The sequence below is a fragment of the Macrobrachium rosenbergii genome, chromosome 4 (assembly GCF_040412425.1).
Source record: "Macrobrachium rosenbergii isolate ZJJX-2024 chromosome 4, ASM4041242v1, whole genome shotgun sequence".
Classification (NCBI taxonomy): domain Eukaryota; kingdom Metazoa; phylum Arthropoda; class Malacostraca; order Decapoda; family Palaemonidae; genus Macrobrachium; species Macrobrachium rosenbergii.
This window is the reverse complement of record NC_089744.1, coordinates 51,891,599-51,903,648: the sequence shown is the minus strand read 5'-3', so window position 1 is coordinate 51,903,648 and position 12,050 is coordinate 51,891,599. Positions and strand designations below refer to the sequence as shown.

At 36.5% G+C, this 12,050-nt stretch overlaps 1 protein-coding gene across 2 annotated transcripts in view; it reads left to right on the top strand.

The window, feature by feature from the left end:
- FBXO11 (F-box protein 11) overlaps nt 1-12,050 on the top strand; it is a 56,361-nt gene that overhangs the window by 36,167 nt on the left and 8,144 nt on the right. For both annotated transcript variants that reach the window (XM_067097106.1, XM_067097112.1), the window contains exons 7-10: nt 758-1,002; nt 7,357-7,660; nt 10,441-10,611; nt 11,164-11,296. In XM_067097106.1, coding sequence (XP_066953207.1) covers nt 758-1,002; nt 7,357-7,660; nt 10,441-10,611; nt 11,164-11,296 — 853 coding nt within the window. The remainder of the gene's footprint in view (nt 1-757; nt 1,003-7,356; nt 7,661-10,440; nt 10,612-11,163; nt 11,297-12,050) is intronic.

The following is a 12,050-nucleotide window of genomic DNA, read 5'->3' as shown; positions in this document are numbered from 1 at the left end:
GAATTAAAATGGGAAGGAAGCTTTCAGATTGGGTCCAGTGCTTTAGTTAAAATTTTCAAGTCACTGCTTTTTCAGTAGTATTGTTGCAGATTTAAGTTAAACAGGAAAGACAGAAAAATAACTGAAAGAGTAGGGTGTGTTTGTGAGGATTCTGGGTGCACATGATGGCCTCGCTTATCTGAGTAGCTGGGAACATTTGGGCTTCTGAAACATCTCCTGAGGGCTTCCCTGGGTTGAGTTTTGTTGTGGGGGAGAATATGAAGTTGGCTTCCATGTCTGCCTGATGAGGGGGGGTTCAGGGGGCTTTCTCACTTGGTTTCACATCAGGACTTTCCCATTGGAGGGCTTCTGAGGAGATTATGCCTCAACTTCTTACATATATGACGCTTATATGGATTTCTTTCTCTCCCTTTGTTCTATGTAATTTTGATTTTTTATCTAATTGATTTTTGTTGTCATTTGAAATTGACTCCTGAGCTATAATTCAGCATTGAATGACATAATATTGAAGACCTGTTATTGCAACTTGAGAAAACAGCCATATTCTTAGTTGCTAGATTTTTGTACACTTTATATATACAGTAAGTTTTGCAGCGGTTTTCACAAGGGTTTAAACTTGCATTTATGTATAAAATTTTGTCATAACTTGTATAGATTATACTATGTAGGTATGTCGAAATGTTATGCTTCAGCAGAATTCTCTTTTCAGTAGATGTTATGTTTTATAAAATCCACTTAATTTTTCCACACATTTCAGTGGGAGCAGCTGTAAGTGTTAGTGGTCCAGGTGCAGAACCAGTAATTCGTTATTGTGAAATCAGTGATTGTGAAAATGTTGGGCTGATCATCACAGACAGAGCACAGGGTCACTATGAGGACAACGAAATTAGCCGGAATGCATTAGCTGGAATATGGGTCAAGAATTTTGCCAATCCTATAATGAGAAGAAACCATATCCATCACGGGAAGGATGTTGGTATTTTCTGTTTTGATGGGGGCCAAGTAAGTACAATATCTCCTGTATGCTTTATTCCTTTAAGTCATAGTTGTCAAAGATCTTCAATAACAGCTGTCAGGTATTTTGCAGACATTAGCTTTAATGGAAATGCTTCAGAAAATGACTATTTAAATTATATTATGATAGGAAAAGTCCTAAGATAGTGTATGTGGATCTTCATTTTAATATGTATATTTTTGCAAATGAGGGAGATCAGTGAAGCCTGTTGCTTTAGAAGTGATTGGTATTTATTGTTGATGGTAGTATAATTATTAATTTTATAAAGAGCATTAATTATGCACAATATGCATCTGATGTATTAAGTGCTGTTTGTTCCATCTCGACTCCTTTAATCGTGCATGAGTTTATATTTGTGTCGTGAGTGTTCCCTGGGTCACTTTTAGTTTTTTGTAAGAGAAAACTATTGAGATGGCTCTGTCTGCCAGTCTGCACTTTTTCTTTCTGCCCTTAGATCTTAAAAACTACTGAGGCTAGAGGGCTGCAAATTTTTATGTTGATAATCCAGCTCCAACCATCAAACATACCAAATTGCAGCTCTCTAAGCTCAGTAGTTTTTATTTTATTTAAGGTTCAAGTTAGCCACAATCATACATCTGGTACCACCATAGCTACTAACAACATAAGGCCACCACTGGGCTGCGGCTAAGTTTCATGGGCTGTGGCTGAAAGTTTCATACAGCATTATAAAGCACAATGGTCTGAAGTTTCTTGGGTGCATTTTTTACTTTTTTTTTTTTATTGGACACCAGAAGAATAAGGTAGATGCACTGCTAGCCCTCTTGATCGTCATGTAAATATCAACCAAATTTTGTTAATAGCTCTGTTCACATTCCTTAAGTGTTTCCTTTGCAGGTTGGTTCTCCAGCACTGACTACTGTCTATGTTTTCTCATTGAAAATATAAATCTGGTTTTTTATGTGATAAAAGTGATTTTTTCATCTACTGTTATGTCAAGGCATTGTCTTTTCATGGATGATGTAAGCAGAAAATACTGTGAATAGCTGGCTTGTTATGAAAAATTTTATTTTTTTATTTTTGAAGTATTTGCTTCTCCTTACCTTCGTCCATGGTGCTTTGACCATAGTTTGCACTTTTTCCAAAAATAGGGTAAATACCATATTTTTTGTATAAGTAACATGTGATTATTTGATTAGTGCTCAGGAATGAGTTCCCGTTCACTCAAATCACTTTTTATTTTATACTTTAAAATAACAAAGGGTTTTATGAGGTTACTTTCAAAGCATCAACAAGCAGATTTTATTATCTCTAGGTGGACTTTATAGAAACTTCAAAATGGCTATCCTAAATTCTCAGGTGATACGAACTATATAGAAACTTCAAAATGGTTATCCCAAATTCTCAGGTGATACACCTTTTTTTCCCCTAAGTAAGGGAAAGTATAGTTGGTGTCAGCTGATCTGTTATTGTAATATTGTCGTCATTAACAGTTTGTCATGGCAACACTGCTAATGATATTGGCTGCTGATTGGCATAATTCCATCTTATTGAAACTTAAACAAATAGACTTTGAATTTATACCAAAGCACTTACTTAATGGAAGACACAGGATTACACAAAATGCACAAAAATAACTTAAGGATAAATATGCCCTTTGGAGTTACGACAGATATACCTGGGCCATAATAATGTGTAAAAAATAAGTACCAGTGAGAGATACTGTTAAACATATACAAACAACCAGAGAAGGAGGGCCATAGGAAATTTTCTAACCTAACTTTCAGATTCAGAGCTTCAGCTGAAAGTAAACTGCTATTGCTTTTATCCCAGTGTGACAGTCTGTACTTATCTGATGTAAAATTTCTTGTTTTGAATAAACAGTATACTGTATATTATGCAAGCATCCTTTAAAATCTGTATATTATGCAAGCATCCTTTAAAATGCAAGACATTATTGTAAATATGCCACATGACCCGAGTCCTTTTATTTTTATGCCGATTATTACGGGCATTTTATAATTGACAGTTTATAATAGGAAACCTTATTACAGACTCCAGTCTTTGCTTAGGTTTGTTACCATTTCTTAAAAGTGTACTTCCCGTTCAGCGTCTCACATACCTGTTTCAGTTAGGTCTTTTTCTTCATAAATCTTTCTTTAATTGATAAAAGTCATTTACAGTAAACCCCCTGTATTCGTGTTTTCACAATTCGCGGACTCTCATATTCACGGATTTCTCTTTGGAATGTATCTACCCATTATTTGCGGAAAATGGTGTATTTTCATCTCATTTTCGTGACTGCACTTTTTGTGATGAAACTATCAAAATACTCAGGTAATGCTCGAGTTACGATAATTCACCTTACGATAATTCGATTTTGCAATGGGGTAAGCAATTAATACCAATAGGAGAATATTATTTATAGAATATTTTTAAATTACGAGAGGGCGCAGGCAGCAGTGTAATCAGGCAGTGAGAGAGACCAAATTACAATAGACAACTTTTCCTCCATCTCTTTATCCCATCTTCTAGTTAAAAAAGTAAAAGAAAATTATAAAAGTATTGTTAGTAACGTTATACCCTTGGGTAAATGCATACAGCCATAAACAACCGACCAAGAAACTGTTGTTTTGCTTATAACCGAATCGGATAACAACAGCCCCGTTTACCTGTATTTCAACCATCGTACGGTAATAAACAATTATCATAGGTTATGGCACAAATGACATTAAGTAGAATAGGACTGATATATTTTTACATTATACCCTTATTTGGTATGGATAAAAGATCATCAGGGAAATATACAGCTAAATTTAAGCTGCCACTGGACTATCGGCTAAGACGGACACCCTGGCCCCCAATTAGTCTGTCTTAGTCTTAATGAGGGTTGACTGTAGTGTTGTCAAGGGTATTTCCATTGGACCAGTGAACCAAGAAGTTCAGGAAAGTGGGCCAGTCCTTTCTATCCGAACAGAAGCAGCCAGCACATCAGTGGCAGGTAATTCTAGGCCTCTTAATGTCACTGGAAAAACTCGTTCCCCACACTGTCTCCACCTTTGATCTTTCCAATGGAGACTGAAAGAGTTCTGGTCCCCTGCAAAGGATTCACCTCTATTCCAAGTGCTCTATCTGCAAAGGTGAGAAGGGACCTTCTGTGATGGTTGGCCAAAGAAAACTTCATTCTCCTCTAGAAATTCTCCTGTTCTCAGATGCCTTGTACAAAGGTTGGGGTGCCCACTTAGGGGATCTTCTGACGTCAGGAGTATGGAATCTTCAGGACAAGCAGCTGCAGTCTGGAATCTTCAGGACACGCAGCTGCACATCAATGTTTCGGAGCTGAAAGCAGCCTTCCTGGCACTTCAGGAGTTTCAGAAGAGGGTGTCAGGGCACTGTATTTCTGATATTAGACAAGACTACGGTGGTCGCTTAAGTAAACAAACGGGGGCTAGTCTCTCGCAACTTCACTCCATGACGGTACTCCTTCACCATAGGGTGAAAGACCAATCAGTAGACCTCTCAGCCAGGTATATCCTGGGCAAGAGGAATGTGGTGGCCGACAAACTGAGTCGTCAGGGTCAGGTCCTGGGAACAGAGTGGTCCTTACATCAGGAGATAGTGGTAAGACTCTTCCACCTTTGGGGAATGCCAATGATAGTTCTGTTCGCAACAAGGTTCAACAAAAATCTGGAGGTCTTCTGTTCAGTTGTCCCAGACTCCTTCGCCTTGGCAGAGGACACCCTTCAACATCCCTGGGACAACTTAGAAGTTGTCTGATCCACCAGGTCTTGAACAGAGTAATGATATCCTGGAATCTCAGACGGACCCTTGTAGCTCCATGGTGGCCTCACGCAGAATGGTTTCTCAATATGCTAGCCCTTCTTTCAGCAGTTCTTAAAGAGATCCCTCCTTGGTGCAAACTCTTTTGCCAGCCTCATGTTGAGAGATATCACCAGTCGGCAGGGTTGCTATCTCTTCATGGCTGGTGACTATCCAATATCTCCTGCAAGTGAGAGGCTTTTCTCGCAGAGCAGTGGCAGAGATGTCCGGCTATCTCAGATCTTCCTCAACCATGTACCAAGGAAAATGGTAAATGGTCTGTTTACTGTGACTGGTGTCATCGAAGGGGTCTCTCTCTGGTCGGAACTTCTGTTCAGCAAAAAGCAGATTTCCTAGTTTTTCTTCCATAGGGAGAAGCATCTTTCTGTGTGTGCCGTCAAAGGCTATAGGGCTGCCTTGGGGTTGGTTCTGTGCCTAAAAGATGTAGTCCTATCCTCCTCTTGGGAAATCTCAGTGCTCCTGAGAAGCTTTGAGCAGTCTTGTTCTCCTAGAGAACTTAAACCACCTAGTAGGGCCCTGACTCTGGTACTAGGCAGTCTCACTCAAGCCCCATATGAATTGTTGTGACAGTCATCTGACAGAGACTTGACCCTTAAAACTGTCTTATTACTGGATTTAGCCTCATCGAAGAGAGTGGGCGAACTCAATGGTCTCTTTTGACTTTAAACACGAGTGGTTGGGGGTCCATAGCCTTCAAATTTGTCCCCGAATTCTTAGCTAAGACTCAGAATCCCTCGGTTCATGATGACAGGTTTGAATCCTTTTCCATCCATTCCTGTAAGATTTTGTTGATAATGACCCAGACGAATTGCCTTTATGTCTGTTAGGGCACTGTGTGGTTATCTCAAAAGGACTTGTTACCTAAGGCTGGGGTGTTGGAAGACTTTTTGTAAGTACAGGCCAGATCAAGAAAAAAGTGGCCAAGAATACCATCTCCTTCTGGCTATCTGAGGTTATTGGTTGTGCTTATAGCTCTTCTACAACTCTTATTCTAATACAGTGCATGCAAGAGCACATGATGTATTGGGTTTAGACCCATCGTTAGCTTTTAAGAAGAACTTATCTGTTCATAGGGTTTTGAATGCTGGTACTTGGTTTCATCAAACCACCTTCACATCCTGTCTAAGGGACCTTGCTCACAGGGCCTTGGACACTTCTTCCTTGGGTCCAGCGGTGGCTGGTCGACAAGTTGTGTAGCTCATCCAGTCCCCATAGCGGGACAGTTTGTTTCTTACTTAAGATGATGGCATGAAAGTGAGAGTGAATGAGATGACTGGTCTTTTTCCTCTCTCTTTTCCCCTTCTCTACTGATGGGCATTAAGATGATTTACCCATCATGAGCTGGAACTGGTTAGATACAGGTGAGCGAGTAGTCGTTCTGTGTGAGAAAGTTTTTATTACACTAATTTATTCCTTGCAGAAGCTAGCCCTTCCTCTCTCTCAGAAGGGGAAAGAGGGATGATAACAAACAAATTGCTTTGTTCTGCAGTTGAACAAATGACAAATTTTTAATTAATTTGTATTTTTCATAGCTAACAAACCTACAGCCTTAATGTACATAGCCCACCCCTTGCCACCCTTAATGGACTCCCTGGGCTGGAAGAAACTGTATACGTCACAGCGTTCTCGGCTGAAGGTAGGTCGGCTGTTGCCTCCTCTCTCATCCGAGTGGCTGAACCCAGTTTCCACCAATACCTTGTTCTACAATTTCATTTATTTTTTACCGGTTTCCAGCTGGCGCTAGAAGATTTTATCTTTACGTTAAGGCCGTAGGTTTGTTAGCTACGAAAAAATACAAATTAATTAAATATTTGTTATTTTTAAAAGTTTTTGCTTGATACAGGTCCCTTACTTTAAATTCCATAGGTGTTTTTACTATATCTTTTTCAAACCTGAAAACACTATAGCCTTGGTTACTTCCTTTAAAGTCTCTTTTCTCTTAGAGGATTGTTTCTAGGGCATCCAGCACCTCGATCTCCTAAGCTTAGTGGTTGGTGAATACCCGACAGTGGAGAGAGCCTGTGCATAGTGTGACTACCTTTTTTTCTGATAGACAAAAAACTGATGATCATGGGAAAACTCAGGGCACATATATGATGAGTGGGTTTGTATGAAATGAAACTTTTTTTTTTTTTTTTTTTTGTTACAAAGCTTATTATTCTAGAGTTTTCTCACTGCTTTCGAGAGAGTGCATGTGCTGGGATGCGTTCAGAACTGGGATTAATTTTTTCAACCAAATAACCTAGTAAAATGCACAGTTAAAAAGATTATCAGTAGTTAGATCACATGGAATTATAATGAAACATTTTTAATTTACTGTATTAGCTGAGCTATTCAACATGTTTAGTGGCTATGCTTTCAGTGCCTGTTATGATAGTTTCATTTTCTGTTTTCCTGTTAACTAGCACTAGAGTGTACTTAAAACTCTGATTCTGAGTCATTTTATCAGGATAGAACAATATACAGTATACTGTAATTTACAAATGTTCATTGTAGTCTGAAATGTATGTAAACTTGATTTTTATACTGCTTTTATTTTCCAGGGATATTTTGAGGCAAATGATATCCATAATAATCGTATAGCAGGCTTTGAAGTGAAAGCACAGGCAAATCCAACAGTTGTGCGTTGTGAAATTCATAATGGCCAGACTGGAGGAATATATGTCCACGAGCATGGCATGGGTCAGTTTATTGAGAACAAGATCCATTCAAATAAATATGCAGGCGTGTGGATAACCTCAAATAGTAATCCAACTATAAGACGGAACGAAATATATAATGGACTGCAAGGTGGTGTCTACATATTTGGAGATGGTCGAGGCTTAATTGAACACAATAACATATATGGTATGTGTTTTAGAATAATTTTCAGCAGGTAAAGTCAGTAAGAATTGAATTTAAAATTTTTTTCATAAGCCAGTAATATTGATCAAGAGCACATGTTTTTCTGAAGGTTACTGCTATAGTTGAGCCAAACGAAAGTGGTGCATGAGAACGGCTCTCATGTCAATGCATCGTATTGACATAAAAAAATTTCGGGCATCATAATTTAAAGACTGCTTAATGAGATAGGAGTGAACAATCTGACCAGCTTAATACTTATGGATTAACTGATTTAGCATGTCAGACAAAAAATTTTTAATCCTGTTCTTGTCTGAGAGGTTGACATCTAAATCTTAACCTTTTAACTCCTTAAGTCATTTCCTCTCGATACTTTTAGTTCTCATTATACTGGAATTATTTGCAATTACTGTAAAGTTTGAAGATATTTCTCTTCCCTCATGATAAGCTAGTCTCTCTCTCTCTCTCTCTCTCTCTCTCTATATATATATATATATATATATATATATATATATATATATATATATATATATATATATATATATATATATATATATAATACAGTAAACCCTCCGTATTTGCAGACTCACCTATTCGCAGATTTCTCTATGGAACATGCATACGCATTATTCACTGAAAATTCGCCCATTCACGTTATTTTTCTCTGAGAAATATTGACTAATTACTATATTTTCATCTCATTTTCATGACTAAATGCACTTTGTGATAAAACTATTAAAATACTCAGGTAATGCTCGAGTTACAATAATTCACGTTAAGATAATTCGATTTTGCAATGGGGTAAGCATTTAATACCGATACGACAATATTTATAAAATATTTTTAAAATTCTCGCGGGCGCAGGCAACAACGTACAATCAGGCAGCGAGAGAGACCACATTACAATAGACCAATTTCTTTTCCTCCATCTCTTTATCCCATCTTCTAGTTAAAAAAGTAAAAGAGAATGATAAAAGTATTGTTAGTAACATTATGCTCTTATGTAAATGCATACAGCCATAAACAACCGACCAAGAAACTGTTGTTTTGCTTATCACCAGATCGGATAACAACAGCCGTTTTGCCCGTATTTCAACCATCGTACGGTAACACACAATTACTGTAGGTTATAGTACAAATGACGTCAAGTAGAATAGGACTGATATATTTTTACATTATACCCTTATTCGCTATGGATAAAAGATCGCCAAGGAAATATACTGCTAAATTTAAGCTGCTAGTTGTAGCTGAAGCTGAGAAAACAACGTTCACGCTGCTAATGACTATAAATTATCATGCATCAGCAACATGGATGAAACTCGACCGTAATTAAAACTAGAGAGAAAGTACTTTAATCAAAACTACTGGGCATGAAAGATCACATCACTGCTATTTTTACGCTGATAAACGATAAATACGTAAAGCTCGTGTTATGATTGAATCAAGTAAAAATAGCATACATATGAGAGATTTAAATCATCCTATTAGGTGGAGTAAAGCAAGACCTTTAGTCCCATACAATGACACAGTTAAAAGGAATATCGTCAAATTTTGTTTTATCAAGTCAGATAATGAAAGTGTTCTAAATTTAAGTCTTGGTTTGTTTAAATTTGATGCCTTCATAGTTAAAAAAGTTGTTGATAAATATATGCAAAGTTAATATTCATTTTTATACATGTTTCTGCAATGTGAATTGGTAAGATTCCATTTGCCTTATGATTAAGTATATATTTGGATTTAATTTGTGACCGCGTGATCCTGGATTTGCCGTTGGATTAACCTTTTGTTTTTACCCCCTGGCAATTAACCATCGGGTATTCAAGGCTATATGTGTTTTTGGATTTTGTAAGCCTAAACTTTAGTATTTCTTGTTGTTTGGTCTACGGGTTCAGTTTGTGACAGCTCAATCCCAGATTATCCTGGTTTATCTTTCTGTTTATTACCCTTTGACAACTGACCATCTGGTATTCTTGTTCTCTTTGTTTACTTTGTAACCTTCTTTATATCTGTGTCTCATTCGTGCCCCGATCATGCGTTAATAATTCATTTGGCTCAACTATAGGACTTTTGATCGTATTGATCTCATTCATTTAGACTAATTCATATAAGGGGAGTAGTTGGATAGAATTTGTTCATCTTTTGAAAGGGGCAAAAAAAAAAATCACAGAATTGAGTTTTTGTTGCTAAAGTCGATGTACTCTATATATACAGTATGTTTTTTACTCATGGTATAAATACTAGTTCCATATCTCAACAAATAAAGATTTGCACCTCAACTTTTTCCACAGTCTTTTCCTGTATACTCCTCTGCTGTCATCAGTGAACCTCACATGGTATACTGTAGGCATTACTAAAGGTTGTTTTCATTTTCCCTTAGGTTCCAGCTATATCCACTTTTTAGCCTTTTACTTTACATCCAGTTCCACTTCCTTTCTTCTGTCTTGCTTTGCAACCACTCTTAACTATTGCATCATAATAGAACCTTGGGGTTTAATCCAGTATCACCTTTAGGTCCCTGTACTTCATCTCATTTATTTTCTTGATTTCTTATCTTACTGTGTATCCACTCCAACTCCTTTTCACTGCCTTAACACTGAGTATCTGGAAGCCCCATACTGCTTGCTTGCAAAATTTCATAATTCATTCATTCACATTCTGCCTAAACTCCCAGCTATGCCCTTTCTTTTTTTGTTCATTAGGTATTTCTTTTGTTGTTTGGCGCTGTGGATTCTTTTTTCATTTTGCTGATATATGTGTTAATAAATTAATTATTTTCTTATTTCAAGGTAATGCGTTAGCTGGTATCCAGATTCGAACCAATAGTGATCCTATAGTACGGCACAATAAGATCCATGATGGTCAGCATGGCGGAATTTATGTACATGAAAAGGGTCAGGGTTTAATAGAATGCAATGAAGTATATGCTAACACACTTGCAGGAGTTTGGATCACTACAGGTAAGAAAGCTACTAGCTGTTGGGTGTTTCTGTAAGGAATAGGACAAATATCAAACAGGTTCAGTTGAGTTTGTAAATGTGTAAGGGTAATACGCTAATTAATTTAGTTACACTATTAGAAAATTCCTGGTCTCATTGGATCATAAGTATGTTGTATCAGTTGTAGTGGTTTCACTGATTGGTGGTCAGTAAATGAAACACTGTTTTTAAACATTTTAAGTACAAAAATTTATTTTTAAATTCAAAATTTAGAGTAAGAATTCACAATCTGAAAAAAATTTACTTTTACTTGGTAAAAAATCAAATTACCTGTATGTGATTATGTTAAGGTGTCATATTATGAGAATTCAAAACTCATAAAGCCCATAGCGAACAGTATTGTAAACTTTTATTTCTGTACTTCTTACGAATTGTTATATTTACAGAACAGTAATTAAAATTATAAGCTGCAATTTTGAATTAAAAGAATGTTTCAAAATATTTTGTCAGTTATGAAAACTAAAGTTGCCAGTGTTGGATTTATTTTCATTGTGAAGTTACTGTTTTCCACAGGAAGCACACCAACTTTACGGAGAAATCGTATACACTCAGGAAAGCAAGTTGGTGTATATTTTTATGACAATGGTCATGGTCTCTTAGAAGATAATGACATTTTCAACCACTTATACTCAGGTGTACAAATAAGGTGAGCACAATTTCTCTCTTTCATGAGGTTGTCGTCTTGATTTTGTGTAATTTACTCAAAGTCTTAGAAATTCTTTTTTTTTTTTTTATTACATACAGGATGCATAGTTACCGCGTATTTCCATGTATAAGACGACCTGTAGATAAGACAAGGTCAGAAATTATGGTAAATTTTCATGAATTTATCTCATATCTGTAGTATAAGACAACTGCTAAATCATGTTTTTTCTATACACATCGCCTAAATGGAAAACCATTGTTTTGTTTACGTTTCATCGTCAGTTACAAACAACCCAATAACATACGATAATTATCGTACATAACTATCGTTTGTATGACTGAATTGTTCCAAACAGTTGTATTAATCCAAAATTGTGTTATTTACCACCAAAATGATGATGACTTTTTAATGAAAAATGAATATTATGTTATCCTAAATGTTATTACTACCGTAATTACACTACCATTAAAATTTCTGAAGGGTTGCTGTGAGGGCAATCATAACTCGATGTTTACCTTTCCTCAGCTTGGCTTGCATAGATAGAAGTTGATTTCATTGGTATGGAATTATTCCTAGAATATGCCAATAATATATAAGGTAAAAATGGTTTTATTACCTTAATTTGTAATTTATTTCATAATGTGAATCTTTTTCTTGTATGTCACTGGTTATTGTACTGAGGCCAAGGTTAGCCTACAGATAAACATCATTTAGAATTCAAGGTTTGATTTTTAGAATGGTAATATAAGATGAC